The following is a 19,724-nucleotide window of genomic DNA, read 5'->3' on the forward strand; positions in this document are numbered from 1 at the left end:
GGAGTCTTGGTTGACCACAAACTTGACATGAGCCAACAGTGTGACGCGGCAGCTAAAAAAGCCAATGCAATTCTGGGCTGCATCAATAGGAGTATAGCATCTAGATCAAGGGACGTAATAGTGCCACTGTATTCTGCTCTGGTCAGACCTCACCTGGAGTCCTGTGTCCAGTTCTGGGCACCACAGTTCAAGAAGGACACTGACAAACTGGAACGTGTCCAGAGGAGGGCAACCAAAATGGTCAAAGGCCTGGAAACGATGCCTTATGAGGAACGGCTAAGGGAGCTGGGCATGTTTAGCCTGGAGAAGAGGAGGTTAAGAGGTGATATGATAGCCATGTTCAAATATATAAAAGGATGTCACATAGAGGAGGGAGAAAGGTTGTTTTCTGCTGCTCCAGAGAAGCGGACACGGAGCAATGGATCCAAACTACAAGAAAGAAGATTCCACCTAAACATTAGGAAGAACTTCCTGACAGTAAGAGCTGTTCGACAGTGGAATTTGCTACCAAGGAGTGTGGTGGAGTCTCCTACTTTGGAGGTCTTTAAGCAGAGGCTTGACAACCATATGTCAGGAGTGCTCTGATGGTGTTTCCTGCTTGGCAGGGGGTTGGACTCGATGGCCCTTGTGGTCTCTTCCAACTCTATGATTCTATGTTTCTATGACCTGGAAAAACTGTCTGCGGACAAATCCCGGCCCCCTTGGCCTGTAAAGCGAGGTGAGTGAACAACCCCAGAGTCGTTCGCGACTGGACTTAACTGTTAGGGGTCCTTTTTACAAATGAGCTTGGACTTGCTTCACAATAAAGGCAGTGCTATGTGTGTGGTGGTACTCATTGGTACAGAGTACCAACACTTTTCTTTCCCTTTTGGCTACCCATGGCAGCCATTTTCTGCTGGTGCACATGGTGCTTCCATCAACAGATGAATATCAGCACCTCATTTTTTAGAAAAGCAAGCAAGCAAGCAAGCAAAACTAAGTAAAATTAAGGTTCCAACTAGTTCCTGTCACCAAACTGTCGAGGGAACCACACCTACCCAGGGTGGGCATTTCTATTACAAACCAGGCATCTTATATCACCCAATTATCACTACCGCCAACTAGTGGCTCTAGCGGCAGCTGCACTTACTTTGTAACTACAGTGGTACCTCGGGTTACATACGCTTCAGGTTACAGACGCTTCAGGTTACAAACTCTGCTAACCCAGAAATATTACCTCGGGTTAAGAACTTTGCCTCAGGATGAGAACAGAAATCGTGCTTCGGCGGCGCAGCAGCAGCAGCAGGAGGCCCCATTAGCTAAAGTGGTGCTTCAGGTTAAGAAGAGTTTCAGGTTAAGAACGGACCTCCAGAACGAATTAAGTACTTAACCCGAGGTACCACTGTACCATATCCCATCACATTACACAACTCAGAAATGTTGCAAGGCTGTGAGATCTAGAGCAAAAGTCGCGGCTGCACTGTTTCCCACAGTTTTATGACATTTGAAAAAGGAAACATGACACACGCAGGAAGCACAGCCTTCCAACAACCAATTAATTCTTAGGAAATGACCTCGTGTAGCAATGGGCTGACATCAGCCTGCTCACTTCAGAAATGACAGTTCTCATCAACAAATATTTGTGTGTGCAGAGAAGAATCATAGCTACATTACCATATATTGTATTGTATTCCTTCTCTTTCTTCCGCCCACCTTTTTCACTTTATTTTGTACCACTGCAAACTTTAAAATATTAATACAGTTGTACCTTGGATCCCAAACGCCTTGGTACTCGGACGTTTTGGTTCCTGAATGCCCGGAAGTGAGTGTTCCAGTTTGAGAACGCTCTTTGGAACCCAGATGTCAGATGGGCCTTCCGCGGCTTCTGATTGGCTGCAGGAGCTTCCTGCAGCCAATCAGAAGTTGTGCTTTGGTTTCCAAACATTTTGGTAGTTGAATGGACTACCAGAACGGGTTCCATTTGACTTCCGAGGTACATCTGTACTAATGATATCGTGGAGTTGGCAAAGGTTATACTCTGATACGGCAGTGGTGTCTTGGTGGGAAGTGCTGTAGCTCACTGGTAGAGCATCTACTTTGAAAGTCCCAGGTTCAAACCTTGGCATCTCTAGGGAATGTCTCATCTGGAACCTTGGAGAACTGCTGCCAGTCAGTGAAAACAATATAGAGCTTATACTGGTCTGACTCAGTATAAGGCGGCACCCTATATTCTTGTGGTGAATATGGAGGGGAAATGAACACCATGTTGGAAAGTATTTGTTCGAAAGGGAGTGGTATTAAAATGAGAGAACAATCGCTCTCAGGGTGTACACTGGCTGCCAGTCTCCTCACTTACTGCATCAGGTAAAGATTACTTCATTTGTTCAGTATTTCTCCCCTACTCTGCAAGTTAAATATAGAATCACGATTGATCACACATTTACCTCATGTTCACCAAAGGGAAATAGCTTCGCTGTGTAATAATGACTGACCCAAAGAATTGTCTTTTCTTCCTAGCTCCCGTGGCAAGAACTCCTATGCCTTTAAAAGCCAAAAGGCAGCTAGAAATTTAGTAGGTGAGGTTTTTCCAAGAAGGGGAAGATTAAGTGAATTGGGTGGGGGTAGGGAACCCTCTTTCTGCCTTTCCTGCAGGGCACAAAATTTATTTATTTACCTAATTTATATTTTGCCCTTAATCCGAAGATCTCACAAGGGAAAAAAAGGATAAAAAGCAGAAAATAAATAGTTAAAAGAAAAACAAAATAATAACCTCCCTCTCCCACAAACACATTTAAAAGATTGTAGAATATGAATCAACCAAAATTCCTAGCATAAAAGGGTAATGTGGTTATCATTCCTGACAGACTGTACTATTATTGTTCCCTGATGGACAGTATAGTTTGGTTCTATGTTTGTTGAAACTTGCATATTCGATTCATCCTCTAGCTCAGATTGGAGACCTCACTGGCTTATTAACAGGGTTCTATACTAATGGTAAGGGACGCGGGTGGCGCTGTGGGTAAAACCTCGGTGCCTAGGACTTGCCGATCGTATGGTCGGCGGTTCGAATCCCCGCGGCAGGGTGAGCTCCCGTCTACAGTCCCAGCTCCTGCCCACCTAGCAGTTCGAAAGCACCCCTAAGTGCAAGTAGATAAATAGGTACCGCTTTCTAGCGGGAAGGTAAACGGCGTTTCCGTGTGCTGCGCTGGTGCTGGCTTGCCAGAGCAGCTTCGTCACACTGGCCACGTGACCCGGAAGTGTCTGCGGACAGCGCTGGCTCCCGGACTCTTAAGTGAGATGAGCGCACAACCCTAGAGTCGGACACGACTGGTCCGTACGGGCAGGGGTACCTTTACTTTACCTTTATACTAATGGTGGGTCACAGGGGTGCCAACTTGAACAAAACAGTTTTTTTGGGGGGGTCCCAGGCAAGCCCCACCTCACATAATCGACCACAAGACACGGTGCACACCATTGGAAGGTCAATGCCTATCATGGGGGGGCTTGCCCCCTCAAATATGTTTTTTTTGGGGGGTCAAAGGGACTTTGGCCCCTAGGATTTGGCTCCTATGGTGGGTCAAAAGTTCAACAGATGGCTGATATTTTTTTTACCTGGGGAGCATGGAGCTATTTAGTGGGCTAAAGGTGCCACTCATCCCCCTTATGTCTTTTTTTGTGGCTGTTACAAGAGTTTCAAAATGGCAGCAAGAGTCCTGCTGGTGCTCATCTTGGTGGCCACCAGCTGGTAGCTGTGGAACCACTGGTCTCACCATTCAGCAAAGTGGCGTGGCGTGTGAGGGTTGAGGTTAGTAGCAGCAGTCTCCTGCCGTTTCCTCGTGAGCTCCCTCGCCATTCGCTATGTTGAAGAAGAGAACTGTGAGTGCTATGCGGCCTGCTCAGTAACCCTAAGCAGCCTTCTATGGTAGAAAATGGCAGCGCTGAAGTAAGAGTCCACTTCCAGTTCAGTCAGCTTCTTCAGAGATTGCTGCAGGAAGCAAAATTGCTTTGGCCTAGAATGCCATGTTTTGCCTAGAATGGCAGAGGTGTCCTACAATGAAGTTGGAAATGGGGAGACTTAACCTTGAGAGATGTAAACAAGCATTGTTTAGGATGCCAATGGTGCCAGCCAGAAGGAGGTTTTTGTCTTGCCAGACCTGATAACCAACCAGAGCAGGGCTTACTGTGTTCCCCAAGATGTTGCTGGACATGATTCCTATGATGTCCATTGGCCATGCTGACTGAGACTGATAGGAGGTGGAATCCAGATTACCAGTTTGTTTTGGTTTGTTTCTCCCGCCCTCCAGTTTGCAATGGAACTCCCATGGTGGCTCACAAAAATATAACACCGCCATTAAAATACAGTAATTTTAAATAATTGGCTAAATTATTTAATTCACTTGAAGGAAGTATTACTCATTTACACCAATACTGTGACCTTTGACTCTGGACTGTGTGTTTCGTAGCTGAAGAAACACGAGTGTGACTCACTGCCAAACTGAATGCACCTGTACAACATAAATGACTTATGTAATCAACAATGTGACTCACAAGATCTGCAATTTGTTTATGACTTGAGTCAGAAGGCACTCATTGTGATGCCTTAATTTAAAAAGTCAAAAGGTGGTTCTGTGCAGGAATCATCTTTAGAAGATTGCCAAGGGAAGAAGGAGAGAGAGAGAGAACACAACAAATTTTTGGACTAGCTGTACTTGTAAGGCGCACCTTTAACAGCCAACCTGCCAACATATTTTCTTCGACTGAGTAGGTAGGTACCAATTCCATATTTGGGATGCAAGCATTTTCCTAATTGGTGTAATGTAGTGGCTGTAAAAGTGTGAGTTATGAGATGGTGATCCTGTGGTTCAAATTTCCATACTGTCATGGACTCACCTGGGAGCCTTATACAAGCCAAAGCAACAAAGAGTATTGTAGCACCTAAAAAACCCCCCAACAAATGTACATAAGCTGTTGTGGGCTTTTAAGTCAGCCATAGCCTCCTAGACACCCAGTCCCTTGTAACGCAGGGACAATAATGTTGCTGTACCACAAAGGGTTATTGCAATGACAGGGATAATGCATAGCAAGTACTTTGGGAACTTAGGGCAACCCGGTACGTAATTATTATTGTTATTAATTATTCTAACTTCTCCTTACTGATATGGATAGCCTCACTTAACAGGATAGAAGATGAAGCATACTGTATGTGCATGTCGGTCTGTCTGCCTACCCACCCATCCTTCTCGCTGGGTTGTGAACAATTAAATCATGCTATATGAAACTATGAATGAAATCAATGGGTATGACTGACTCCTGTCGATTGTTTCAATGGGTCTACTCTATTATTTACTTGTTGTTGTTGTTGTTGTTGCTTATTATTTCCTTTAATACTTATAAATGCTGTTGGAAAAGGAAGGAAGGAAGGAAGGAAGGAAGGAAGGAAGGAAGGAAGGAAGGAAGGAAGGAGATTCTTCCAAATTATTGCCTGGCAACCCTACTCTGATTCCATAGGGACCTTGAGTTGCCACCTTTCCCATGACATACACACATGCCCTCACACTCCCTCCCTCATGCAATGGGAAACATGTGAAATTTGCCACCCCACTTTTCTGGTTTTGTCTGCTTTTTCAGCCAGCTCTCTGGCCTTGCAGTGCTGCTTTTAAATACCAGGTTTGTCTACTGCAGGTCTTTATTTATTTTTATTTTTTAATGCTGCAATACATATATGAAATCTTTAGATAATAATACATATACATTATATTCGTAAATTCACATTTCCACATTTCATTATGTACCAACATTTACCCATTTCTTATTTCTTGCCCTGTGTCTTCCCTCCACCCGTGCATGACTTCCTTGTTATTATTTTGTAACTTTATTATGGAGATTGTATTTTTGTATCTTAATAATTAAACATTCAATCTTATATATCTGCTTAGCTTAGCTTAACTCAACTTTGTGAAATCAGTCTATACACATCAATAAATTCTTGTTGGAGCATCTTTTGCTCATGTATTCTTCTACACATTTCCATTCCTGTTTGAGATTTTGATTATATTGCATTCTAATTGTTGCCGTCATTTTTGCTAATTCAATCATTTCAAAAAAATTATGTTGCCAATCTTTCAGTGTTGGCACTTCTTCTGATTTCCCATTTTTTGCAATCAATAACCTTGAGGCGGCTGTTGCATATAAAAAGATTCTCTTCATGTCTTTGGGGATGTCATTTGTTATAATTCCTAAAAGGAATGTTTCCAGCTTTTTACCAATTGTTGTTTTAAAGATTTTTTTCAGTTCCTCATGTATATTCCCCCCCCCAAAAAAATTTAATTTTATCACATCCCCACCAGGGATGATATAAGGATCACCCTGATACCTTACATCTCCAACACAGATTCAATGTTAATTTATAAAATTTAGCCAGTTTTACAGGGGCTAGGTACCACCTGTAAAACATCTTCATAATGTTTTCTTTGATAGTAATGCATGCGGTGAAATTAATATCTGATTTCCAAAGTTTTTCCCAATGATCTAATGAAATCACATATCCTGCAGGTCTTTAATGCCTATCTGATAGGCAAAGCCCCATTTGCTAAATTTCTAAGTAATCATTGCATCACCCCCCTGAATTTCTACCTCTTAAAAGAGGATGGGATGCGGAGAGACCCAACAACTCCTGATTCAACAAAAAGCCTTTGTCAAGAGGTTAGGAGAAAAAGAGCCCAAGGGGTGGACATGGTAGGGCTCTGCTAAATTGTTGGGTTCATTTTCTCCAGGCTCCTGGGAGGGAGTGGGGATTAGGAAGGGACTCGGTTCAGTTCAGATTTAAAAGCGAACCTACCTACTTCACATTTTCAAAAACAATATGCAAGCCGAAACACAGCTGTCTTTTGAAATGTGCCCTGATCCACATTTTGTGATGCAGTTCTCGTGCCAAATGATGTATACAAAAATTATTGTAGTACAGGGAAAAGGAGGGAGGGAGGGAACAGGGGTTGGACCATGAGCATCCATGAAGGGGATGAGCAGTCCCTTCTCACTAGTAAACCATAATTCCCAGAATTCTTTGTTAAACCAGAGTATGTTTCTAGCCTTTGTAGACCCTGAGATATGGGACAAAACGTACAATTGCTGTTTGTCTTTCTTTTGTGCGTGAAGCTACCCTGCTCTCCCCCCTTTCAAGTGTTTTACTCCCCACTGGAATGGTGCCTGTGGACACCCATAAATGGAAGAATTTGGAGAGGAACCAAGGAAGAGGGGAGTCAGAGAGAAAAAAGAATATAAAGGAAAGGAAGAAGGAAGCAATTTAGAATGAAAGATTAAAGCTAGGAAGAAAGTAGATGTGGGTTGCATTGCTGTGTGCGTGTGTCCGTGTATGCGCGCGCACACACCCACCCACACACGCAAGGATGAGTATGAGAGAGAGGTGTGTTGGTTTCTAGGAATGTTGGCTCATTTCCTTGAGTGATCTGCTTTGCAAGGGCATGTGATCTTCACTCCATGGATTCATAGGATTTGTGACATCACTAGAGCTTGCCTTGTGACATCACCAGGCCCTGCCATGTGAGCCCCAGGCTTTTGGATGCTGGAGACCAGGGAACCTCAAGGGCACTAGATCTGCTACACTCGCTCTGCCCTGCCAGGGAAGGAATATGGGAGTTGTGTCAGCAACCGCTGGGTGGATCCAACAGTCAGCTCCTTACAATCACAAGGGTGACTATTCTTGTTGTCATCTCCTTAGCTCACCTCTAAGTGTACATAGCTCAACGACAACCTTCTTCCTCAGATCAGGACATCAAACAAGAAAAATTAGCATGGCATAATCTCAGAGAGGGTTGAAAACTGAAGTCCACATCTTTCTAGGTCACGATACTGTTAGAGGGGAAGAAACGAGTGTACATCTCGACCCTGGTTTTAAACAACATTTGGATTTCTGAGACTATTTCACCCTTTCTGTGTGCTAAGTTGTAATTTCTTTTTTATTCAGTCAGCAAGCTACAGAGCGGTCAAAGAAAACCCCTAACTACAGAAAAGCATGTGTGAGACCAGGAAAAGAGCAATTGAGACACTCTTTCCAATCCAAAATTGTATGGCACGTAGAGGAAAAGAGCAATTGAGACACTCTTTCCAATCCAAAATTGTATGGCACGTAGAGGGCTCTTAAAATACAATATGAGAGGCTTTCATATTTTATTTTATTTTATTTTATTTTATTTTATTTTTTGAAAAAGTATTAGTTTCATGTAATCCAGAATTTGTAAAAGAAAATTCTCAGAAAGGAGGCATTGGAATGTAGCAGTAGACTAACCGAACCACTTATCTCAGACCTGATTTATTGTAAATTAAAGCAAAACCGAAGCATCTAAATAAGCCAAGGAAGAGCTCTGCTCATTTATCTGTTCTCCAAAAAAGTTTCCTGTGCAAATGCAGGTCAGTGCCTTGACTGCCAGATTCAACATGCACTGTTAAGTTATGGGAATATGATCTGAGGCACTATTCCTGGCAGGTGTGGGTGTTGAATGGGCATTCCAGGATAAACTTGGAGATGAAAAGGGAAACTCCTAAATTTACATGGATTCTTAAAAGGAAATGCTGGTAGGTGAAGCCAGAGCCAATGAAAAGAAGAGCTAGCCCGATTGGTTGTAAGATCATAGAATCTTAGAGTTGGAAGGGACCCCAAGGGTCATCTAGTCCAACCCCCTGCAGTGCAGGAATCTCAGCTAAAGCATCCGTGACAGATGGCCATCCAACCTCTGCTTAAAAGCCTCCGAGGAAGGAGAGTCCAGCACCTCTTGTCTGTTCCACTGTCAAACAGCTCTTACTGTCAGAACGTTCTTCCTGCTGTTGAGTCAGAATCTCCTTTCTTGTAACTTTAATCCATTGGTTCGAGTCCTGCCCTGCAGAGCAGGAGAAAACAAGCATACTCCCTCTTCCATGTCACAGCCCTTAAGATATTTGAATGTAGCTATCATATCTCCTCTCAGTCTCCTCTTTTCCAGGCTAAACATACCCAGCTCCTTCAAGCGTTCTTCAAGGCAGGTGTTTAATGAGGTAGTTCTCCGTTAGCCCTAATTGGTCTCCACTGGCTCTTGCAGACTGTTAAGTACCGTATTTTTTGCTTTATAAGACCCACTTTTTCCCTCCTAAAAAGTAAGGGGAAATGTGTGTGCGTCTTATGGAGCGAATGCAGGCTGCACAGCTATCACAGAAGCCAGAACAGCAAGAGGGATTGCTGCTTTCACTGCACAGCGATCCCTCTTGCTGTTCTGGCTTCTGAGATCAGAATATTTTTTTTCTTGTTTTCCTCCTCCAAAAAATAAGTGCATCTTGTGGTCTGGTGCGTCTTATAGAGCGAGAAATACGGGTACTTTGTGTATAGCAAAAAAAAAATAGGTTTGTGCGATTAAAGTGGATTAAAACGCTTTGTTGCCCTTGTGCAAAAAACCCCACTTTTTGCAGTTAGGAAAGTGATGAAGAAATGCCTTGAACAGTGTGGAATGCATGAATGATTGATTGGTGAGAAGGTGAATATACGGCCTGTAAGCAAATCAGAGTGAATGTAAAAAGGGATTGGACAGATTTGTGGGGAATAAGGATATGAATGGCTACTGGTCCAGTCTCAGAGGCAGTACAGCTCTGAACACTGGCTCCTTGGGATTGTGAGCAGGAAAAGGACTCTTGCGCTCAGGTCTTGGTATCTGGTTGGCTGCTGTGAGAACAGAAGGCTGGACTAGATGGGTCTCTGGTTTTATCCAGCAGCCAGGCTCCTCTTATGTGTGCTTGAAAAGAGAACAGAGAGTTTTAAAGGGTTTCCCCTTCCCTGAAGAAGTGAGAGGAGACTGAGAAGCATTTATCCCTCTTCCATTTAAAAAAAGAGGAAGTAATGAAGCTGAGAAACCTTACTTGTCTGAGAAAAGCTGCCTGGATGATCTAAAATAAATTTTAGATTAAAAAAATTGGGGGATTTTGAAACAAACGGAAGTTGAGGAATGTCATGCTACTTGGGGAGGATATAAGCTTCTAAGAACAGAGCCTATTCAATTGCGGCTCTGAAGTTGTAGCAGGCACACACTTCAAGAGAGGTCTGTCTGTGTTCCTCCTGGGTCTCCTTGCGAAGGCAAGTGAAAACATTCTTATTTCACCAGGCGTTTGGGATGTATCTGGAGGTGTGCTTTAACTGTTGCTCTGTTATCAACAACTTTCGTAACTGTGTATCTGCATGCAAACTGTTCTGGGGGTGGAAATTGTATGGAATGTTCAATATTTGCAGGGAATGACACAATTGGTGGGTTATTTTCCTTGCAGGGTAGAACAAATTTATACGTTTGTTTGTTTGTCTGTCTGTCTGTCGTTTTAAAATTCTTGTTTATTTATTTTAAATAGCACTATAACACCCCTTGCCAAATTTGGATTCAGGATAGTTTGCACTGACTTCCAGATGTCATTGGATTCCCAACTCCTGTCATAGCAGACCATTGTTCATGCTGGCTGGAGCTGAAGGGTCATAGATTTCCTGCCCTTGTTTTACAGCATTAACAGTGCAACCCTATACATGCCTACTCGGAAGTAGCTTCCATTGAGTTCAGTGGGTTTTCTTCCAGAATCGCAGTCAAAAATGTCAGAAAGTTATAAACTATACAATTAAAAAAAACACCCAACTACAGTGGTACCTCGGGTTAAGAACTTAATTTTTTCCGGAGGTCTGTTCTTAACCTGAAACTGTTCTTAACCTGAAGCACCACTTTAGCTAATGGGGCCTCCTGCTGCAGCCGCGCCACTGGAGCACAATTTTTGTTCTCATCCTGAAGCAAAATTCTTAACCTGAGGTACTGTTTCTGGGTTAGTGGCGTCTGTAACCTGAAGCATCTGTAACCCGAGATACCACTGTACTTGTTATGTTATGAGAGGCTCATAACATACTAGTCCGTAGCAAGTGTTGCAAACTTATTTCAGATCTGTGCGAGCTTACTAAAGAGCAGCTATATTGTTCTGTAATTATTTCACCAATAGGTTGACTGCATCTTTGCGAGTGAAATTCCGGAGGAAGTGAGGACAGACAGCCGCATCTACCTATTCCGTTCTGCAACATCGTGTGTGCAATGTCCTGCTTTTAAAATGAGTCCTGCCACACAGAGGGAACTAATCTGAGAAGATAAGCAAACAGCATATTGATCCTGCCAGATCATATAGGAGGAGAAACACCCTTTCCCTAAGGAGCCACAGCCAGCATGACAGAGGTAAATGTATAGATGGACTCTGTTTTGTTTTGCAACTCTTTAGTTTTCAGCCAGCCTCCGAAACAGGTGATTGCTTTATGCCGCTGTAAGTCTATGCGTACAAGTGATCTGAAGCCATGGCACTGAAGAAGTCAAGCTAGCAACGCCTTCAGCCGCACTGCAGAATTAGGGCAAGAAATGGGTGTACACAAGTCTGAGCTAACCTGTGAAATCTCTTGATGGCCTTGGTCAAATGATTCTTTCCCAACCTCAGTTGCCTCTCTCTGATGCGATGATACTGATGTCCTGCCTCACAGAGTTGTTGTGAGGATGGGTGAAGTAATAGTTGTAATTAATTCGGTGCCATGGAAATGTTCCAGGCATGCTTGTTCCAGGCTGACGGCATAAGGTGGAGCCAGCATGCAGAATGAGCTAAGCACAGCTGGGTCTGGAAAGTGTGCATGAAAATGCATTTAGACGAGGGAGGGCGACTTGAACAGATGCATAGATTAGGCAAAACTGCATTAAAAAGTGCATATTTTGAGAAATTCACGTTAAAAAGCTGGTGAACTTTTCATAACGGCATTTCCCCCACAAACAAACAAACAAACAAATAAATATCACAGACTGATGCAGAAATGTTAGAAACATATATAATTGTAGTGTTGGAGGGGACCCTAAGGCAGTGGCGTAGCGTGGGGGGGCGGGGGGGGCGGGCGCACCGGGCGCAACATCTGGGGGTTAGGGTTAGGGTGCGCAAATCCACGGGTTAGGGGGCGCAAATTACTTGCCTTGCCCCGGGTGTTGACAACCCACGCTACGCCACTGCCCCAAGGACCCTCTAGTCCAGTCCCCTGCAATGCAGGAATATGCCGGTGGCCCATATGGGGATCAAACACCAGCGACAAAGGTGGTGTTAGCACCATGCACTAACCAACTGAGCTAACTGTCATTGTGGCAAACTGAATTTAAGACTGGGAAAAGTGTGAAACTGAGAGAAACTGAAATTGGCAGAGTTGTACATCCCTAGATCCTGCCAGTGCCTGAGTGGGGATGTTCAGGAAGCCCCATATAATAAGATACCTTGAGTTCAAAGGAAGAAATGTAGGGTATAAATACTCCCTCCCTAGAAATGCCAGGCTGGCTCCCTCCTTGCTGCCCTTCTGCTGGCAGGTGAAGACTTCCTTAATCCTACAGGCTTTTAGGGACTGACTGCTCTGAATGAAAATTTCATTGTAATTATCTGTATGTTAATAATAATAATAATAATAATAATAATAATAATAATAATAATAAATTATTTATATCCTGCCCTCTCCAGCCAAAGCCGGGCTCAGAGCAGCTAACAATAGACCTTATGTGTGTGTGTGTGTGTGTGTGTGTGTAGTTTTAATTCTATTAATATTTAATTCCCCCCCCCCTATATTTTAAACTGTTCCTATTTTTACTGTAAGCTGCCTTGAGTCCCTGTCAGGGAAAAAGGCAGGATGTTAATGATAACACTAATACTAATACTAATGTAGTCAACAGAACAGATATCATACAATACATAAGCACAAGTTGCTCCAAATCTTACCTTACATCCTTCATTAATTCACTGGCCACTATTTCTCAGTCTCAAAACCTGTTGATTCAATAATAATAATACAGTGGTACCTCGGGTTAAGTATTTAATTCGTTCCGGAGGTCTGTTCTTAACCTGAAACTGTTCTTAACCTGAAGCACCACTTTAGCTAATGGGGCCTTCCGCTGCCACTGCGCCGCCGCCGCACGATTTCTGTTCTCATCCTGAAGCAAAGTTCTTAACCTGAGGTACTATTTCTGGGTTAGCGGAGTCTGTAACCTGAAGCGTATGTAACCTGAAGCGTCTGTAACCCGAGGTACCACTGTATTGACCTACCTTACAGAGTGGTTGTTAGGATTGGCAAGATTATGTGAAGCGCTATATTTTCAGCCCAACCCCATTGTATGCTATATTTCAGATTCTGTTGCGTTCAAGGGACTTTACTCCCCATATACAGCCTGACTGAGAGGCCACAAGTCTGTGGCGCTTCCTAACTACTTAAAACTTCCACACTCTGATGAATGCAAAGTGACCATTTTATTTACTGGCCCCCAGGGAAGCTTTCCTTATTTTAACAGAAGTTAAAGGCTGGTGATGGAAAGTGAGAGTGGCTCTCCGTGTTGCCCCCGCTTTTTATTTCCTTTAGATTTTCACGGTCAGGAAATGATGCTAATGGCAGGGAAGTGCCTGTTGTAACGTGTCTTTCTGTCTCTTTCAAGGAGGAAATGGAAGATAGCGGTCTCGAAATCGGACTTTTTTACTACGTGTTGATGTGGTTTGTCATCTGCTTCGTCTGGTGGAAATGGAGAGCAGGGCAGAAGTTAAAAGATATGTACCTTGTAGGGAAATATGTGTTCATCACTGGCTGTGACTCTGGATTTGGAAAGCGGGCAGCCAAAACCTTCGATAAGAAAGGGTTTCAAGTGATTGCTGCCTGCCAGACTCAACAGGGAGCCACAGAGCTGAAAGCAGAGACTTCCAGGCACCTCCACGCTGTGCTACTGGACGTGACAAACACAGAGAACATCAAATCAGTTACGGAATATGTTAAGAAAGAAGTAGGGGATAAAGGTAGGTGATGGGCACCTGAACTCTTCCCAAAATCTACTAAATAGACCCCCAGAGCGCTCCTGCACATTTAAGAGAAGCATGGAATTGGGGCTGCTGTAAAGGAGGAAGGCTTAGCGCACAGAATTTCTGCTTCTGTGCAACCTTAAAGATATAGCCTCCAGGTACACATCTGCTAACCTGCACAAAAAGCCAATGAATTGTTTCGGTATTTCTTAGGTTTTTCCTTTCCTTCTTAAAGCAAGTTTTTAATTAAACTTACGGTTTGGGGTATAAAGTGATCACCGTGCATTGTGGCTTCTGTCCACTGGGTGAGGGCTCATCCACACTTCTGCTTGTCCCATGCCTCGAAAGCATGGGTCCAAGTGGTTTTCCTGCTTTTTCCCAGGAAAATCCCCTGTTTAGTGCTAAATCGAAGCAAGCATCAATCTGGAGGAATGCCCAAATTGCCATTTGCTCCGATTGAGCACTAAAGAGCAGCTTTTCCTGGGGGAAAGCGGTGGGGCAAGAGGAAGTGTGAATACCTCCTGTGTCTCTTAGGTCCAGACTTGAAATTATTTGTATATATAATTGTTGATAAGTCTTTCATCTGCTGTTTTGTGCAGAGTGAGCTCTCCCCCCCTTCCTGTTTCCACAGCCTTCATGTTTTAAAAGCATAGAAAGGAAATTTGAAGTAGGTTGTGCAATGATGTGGCAGAGTGTGGGTGAGGCTGTAAAATTCTAAAACTTATTAAGAGGCTTGTTGAACAAAATGGGGCTTACTTCTGAGTAGGTATGGGTGTAATAGCATGTGAGCAGTAGAGAAAGCGGTGATGATTACAGGGAAATTGCAGGCATTTTAAAATTACGGCTTTTCACTGTTGTAAGCTTAGTGTTGTAACTCAATGTTGTAATTTAGTTTAGCCACTGCCACACAAACCTTGACTCTTATTAGGAGCAGGGTAGAAATAAAAACGGTGGTCTTATTTTTAATAAGGGTATCCTCAGGAATTCTTCCAGGGTTGGGGGACGGTAGAATACCAAAATGATAGGAATGTATGAAATGACATGGAGAAAGGGGATAAATAAGTCTTTTCCCCCTCCAATCTCATAACGCTAGCACTCTAGAATAATCACTCCCAAAGAGGCAGTGACGGCCACCATCTTGGATGACTTTAAAACAGGATTGGACAGATCCTTGGAGGACCAGGCTGTCAATGGCTACTAAGAACAATAACTATATTCTCCCTCCACTGTCGAAAGCACTGGAGTCTGCTTCTGAATACCAATTGAAGGAAACCACAGGGGCAGAGAGTGTTGTTTTGTGTTCAGGCCCTGACCATGGGTTTCCCATGGGCACCTGGGTTGCCACTGTGAGAACAGGATTCTGGCCTGATCCAGTAGGTTCTTGTTATGGTCCTGGTGAGCAGACTAGTTTCTCATAAACCAACCAACAAAAAAACGAGAAGAATACCTGCCTGATTTTGAAACACTTTAAAGTTGCTCTTTTTAAGGTCAAGCCGCTGTTCGTGATTTGGATTTGATGTTAACTATGTCCTGCGTTGGGGAGGCACTTTACTATTTTATATGACAAGCTCCCTCATATGACAGGATGCAGACCGAAGTATTGCTTTAGTGAGTGAGCAATTACGTGTATGTGTGGAGATAATTGTCCTGTTCAGAGCTTTCACATTGCCCTCATAATATTACAATACTTTTCAGCAATGGCAATGCACACATTCATCAGTGAGCTTCTGCATGATGAAATGTCAAGTGGTGTGCATGCGTGTGTGAATTAGCCCTCGCTCACTCAGACTAAAGTGTTCAGAGTAAAGAAATGGCATGATTGGGAATTGCTACCAATTAACATAGCTGGGTTACTGTTACGACCTTTCTGTTTTTACGTAGATGTAATGATATTTATATACCATTATGATGATGATCTTATTCTCTGCCTTTTGAATAATAATGATAATGGGGATGTTAAATCACAGAAATCAATTTCTCCAAAAAAGTTTCATTCTCAGACATAATAAATTATCTTTTTATTTGTTTTTTTAAATCTCTTTCCCCCCCCCCCCCCCCATAGGTCTGTGGGGCCTGATCAATAATGCAGGAATTATGGGAGTATCAGCACCAACTGACTGGCTGACCATCGAGCACTATAAAGCACCGATTGATGTTAATCTAATAGGCCTCATCAATGTTACTATACACATGCTGCCATTGGTGAAGAAGGCAAAAGGAAGGATAATAAACGTAACCAGTGTTGGAGGTGTTCTACCAATATGCTCAGGTGGTTATTGTCCATCCAAATATGGGGCAGAAGCATTCACCGACAGTTTAAGGTAAAGTGATAGCTAATGGATGGCCTTCATAATGCATGTATGATTCAACCCAAACTGAGCATGGGTTCAGTGCCTGCATGCAGGGGATAAAACTGGGCTTAGTAGAATTCTGTTTCCAGCATGCCACTGCCCTCACCACCACTGACATCCATCCAAATCTATCTCTCATGCTACCTGAATCAGGGGGTCATCCAGCGAAATGGTACACCCATGAGACAGTGCTCCTTATATGTATCCGTTCAAAAACTAATGTAGTTCTTGGTCATCTGTTTTTGTACTCCACTTTCTCCACTTTTCCTACATTGCAAGATAGTACACAAGATATTAGTATATAAGACTTATTTGGATGTAAATCATGGGCTCCTCCTGCCCATGTTATGTCTGGTGTCTGTTCACAAATGATATCTTACTTGAAACATAAGTGCACATCATGAAAAGGATTTGAAGGTCTGTGCTGAACATCTGAACCCAATGTCTTCTTGAGTTGCATTGGGCGCATTAATTGTGAAGCAAGAACCAGTTACCAAGTTATTGCAGAGAATGGCCCAGATCCCTGGGATCTGGTGGAGCCATTAATATAAAATGAATGAAGAGATACAATCTGGTTTAAATGTCAAGGAGATAGGCAGGAGTTCATATGAGGACATGCATGGTGGATCTCTTGCATTCGTGAGGTTTACCATAAGGACTCCAAAGGCATCCCATGACCTTGACTCATTTTATACAGAAACTGAGAAATTTCATTTATAAGATCATTGTGTTTGTGTGCAGAAACTATAATGTGCTGCTGACAGAATCTACATAGCGCTTTCTCTAAAAATCCCCCCAAATTATTGACCAAAATTGATGACAGCATTTTACTTTCTTTGCAGACAGGACATGAAACCATTTGGAGTGAATGTTTCTTGCATTGAGCCAGGGCTGTTTAAAACAGGGCTTTCTGACAGAGACATGGTCATGAGACAAAAAATGGCTGTTTGGGACACTCTTCCTCAAACTATACAAAAGCAGTATGGTGAAAAATACTTAAAGGAAGGTAAGCCATGAGTTGCTTTGTTTTGTATTAATGGAGAAAGGGCCTAAACATAATACTGAAGTAGTCAGAAGTAGAGATGCCATCAAAGTTCACCCAAGCCTGGTTGAGAAATTAACTTCCAGGTTACTCAAAAAGGCACCTCAAAAATAGGAGAACTCTGTGACTGAGTCAATATATGTCATGATTTTGTTTTAATATAGTGAATATGTCTCACTGAAAAAAATGAGAATAATAATTTTAAAAAGAGATCTTCTGTGGCTCGGATCAATATCTAGGGCAGAGAAGAGTTCCGAGCATTCAACCTCCTCTCATCTCCACCAGCCCATGGTCAAAGCACACTCCTAATCCTTCGCTTCATTTACCAGAGGTGAATGCAGTAGTGGCAACATGTGGTAGAAAGGAGGGAAGCTTTGTTGCTTCCTTCCCTCAGCTTCATGCTCCACAGTATACATCATGACTGAAGAGTGGCAGGCCTTGGAATCGTCCCAAGGATTACCCACAATGCCAAAGACTTCCATGTCCTGCCTGCAGCACAGCTGGATAATGGAAGGAAACGAAAGGAGATAGGAAGCCTTTTTATTTAACTGCAAGTAACAATAAGGCAATGCTCTTTGCACAGTGCAAAAGTAGCTCCACGTCAACAGTACTTCAAATAATTAAGAAAGAAGTGCACAGAATTAAGACTCTTGAAGTTTATTGCTGCATATATTTTACCTCCCTCTCCTGGTTTCATTCTCTCTGCAGATGCAGTAAAGAAGGAGAAACTAGTGAAGCTGTGTCAGAATACAGACCTCTCATTGGTTGTGAATTGCATGGAACATGCCTTAATGAGCAAATATCCAAAGGCCCGGTACAGTGCAGGCATGGATGCTAAGATTCTTTGGCTACCACTTTCAAAAATGCCATCGTTTGTGCAGGACTTCGTACTCATGAAGAACAAAGTTCAGCTATTTGACCCAAATGCTGTGTAAAATTGCATCCGAAAAACTCCAGTTCGTGCTTTTTCAAGCTGTGCATACCAAACAATGAAGATGAATACATCTGTGTTCACAGGTGATCAAGCATCCAGAGATGTTGGCAATAATTGCTTCTCTTTTCTTGTTTACCCCTTTTTTTAAAGAGCAGTTGTCATAAGGACTGCTTTGCCCAGTGGTAGTGAAGGCAGATCTAGATGACTCAGGCTTAGCATTTGCCAACTCAAATAAATCTTAGTGAATCGACCAGTCAAATATTGTTCGAGTAATAGTTTGAAATTATCAGTTTGTCAGAATGTTCTCAAAGTACACAGATAATTATGCCCGTTGCAAATACTACAACCTGTTAACAGAGCCCAGTTCCTCCTAAGAGCTCTACCCAACATTTCTCTTTCTCCTCCCACAGAAAATACTATTGACTTCCCAGGAACTTACGACTTATCCCATTTTTCCTTAACAAACATTTTCTAGTGCTAAATGCCTCTGAGCATATTTCAGCTCTCTTTTCTTCACAAAGGCAATAGATCTTTTGGGGGGATAGCTTCCAAGGGCCCCTGAGCATGTATAGAGCATTTTTCCTTTCTGAAGAATATGTTACCTCACGTATCTGAAGACTGGAAGCACATATCCCATGCCCCACCCCCAGGCTGTTTGGCTAGGGTGGTCTATGGGGAAGCTAGTATAGCAGAAGTGTGCCAACTCCTTCCTAAATGAGTGGTTGGGCTGGCCGGCCCATGAGGCAAGCTGAGACTCCCAAATCAGTGGCCAAATGTCCTGGGCCGGCCCTAATGAGCAATGAGTGATCCTGACTCTTGCAAAGCTGGTGAGTGAGGCATCCTTACTTCTCCCACCGCTACGCCATGGTTTGTGGGGGGGAAGGTAGGTTGCCACTTCCAGAAGGCAGCTCATGAGATATTTGGCTATGGCTAGATGGTGTCAACTGACACAATGCAACTGGTCACAACCCCATGTTATGTGTGCTGGCTGAAAGTGTGTTGTGTGACAGAATGCTGGTGTGAAACAGCTACTTGCTGTTTGAACTGTGGCACCACAGTCATCTGCCATAGCCAGATAAATCAGAATGCATTGCCCACCAAAAGAAAGAGAGAAAGAGCACTTGCTAAATACCACCTTCTAGTTAGCATCTTCTACCTTGTAGATAGGGACGTGGGTGACGCTGTGGGTTAAACCACAGAGCCTAGGAATTGCCGATCAGAAGGTCGGCGGTTCGAATCCCCGCAATGGGGTGAGCTGCCGTTGCTCTGTCCCTGCTCCTGCCAACTTAGCAGTTCGAAAACACATCAAAGTGCAAGTAGATAAATAGGTACCGCTCCAGCGGGAAGGTAAACGGCATTTCCGTGCGCTGCTCTGGTTCGCCAGAAGCGGCTTAGTCATGCTGGCCACATGACCTGGAAGCTGTACGCCGGCTCCCTCAGCCAATAAAGCGAGATGAACGCTGTAACCCCAGAGTCAGCCATGACTGGACCTAATGGTCAGGGGTCCCTTTACCTTTACCTTTACCTTGTAGATGGTACATCCAAGGGTTTATAAGTGTTGAGCAGC

The 19,724-nt window shown here is 43.3% G+C and overlaps 1 protein-coding gene across 2 annotated transcripts; it reads left to right on the top strand.

The window, feature by feature from the left end:
* Nucleotides 1-4,725: 4,725 nt before the first annotated feature.
* DHRS9 (dehydrogenase/reductase 9) lies at nucleotides 4,726-18,416 on the top strand. Of its 2 annotated transcripts, none has more exons than XM_082237005.1 (6): nucleotides 4,726-4,744; nucleotides 10,987-11,213; nucleotides 13,476-13,827; nucleotides 15,893-16,151; nucleotides 17,024-17,187; nucleotides 17,932-18,416. In XM_082237005.1, the coding sequence occupies exons 2-6, from the start codon at nucleotides 11,205-11,207 to the stop codon at nucleotides 18,156-18,158; spliced, it is 1,011 nt and encodes a 336-aa protein (XP_082093131.1). In that variant the 5' UTR covers nucleotides 4,726-4,744; nucleotides 10,987-11,204; the 3' UTR covers nucleotides 18,159-18,416. The 2 variants fall into 2 exon arrangements, with proteins under 2 accessions (XP_082093131.1, XP_082093130.1); XM_082237004.1 differs by lacking the exon at nucleotides 4,726-4,744 and adding an exon at nucleotides 7,532-7,689.
* The last annotated feature ends 1,308 nt before the right edge of the window (nucleotides 18,417-19,724 follow it).

The sequence above is a fragment of the Podarcis vaucheri genome (genome assembly GCF_965113315.1).
Source record: "Podarcis vaucheri genome assembly, chromosome: 1".
Classification (NCBI taxonomy): domain Eukaryota; kingdom Metazoa; phylum Chordata; class Lepidosauria; order Squamata; family Lacertidae; genus Podarcis; species Podarcis vaucheri.

Bases quoted from the DNA above. Each gene is read 5' to 3' on its own strand.
- DHRS9 (XM_082237005.1), top strand. The intron at 13,828-15,892 runs GTAGGTGATGGG...CCCCCCCCATAG, and splicing joins GAAAGAAGTAGGGGATAAAG to GTCTGTGGGGCCTGATCAAT. The intron at 16,152-17,023 runs GTAAAGTGATAG...CTTTCTTTGCAG, and splicing joins GCATTCACCGACAGTTTAAG to ACAGGACATGAAACCATTTG.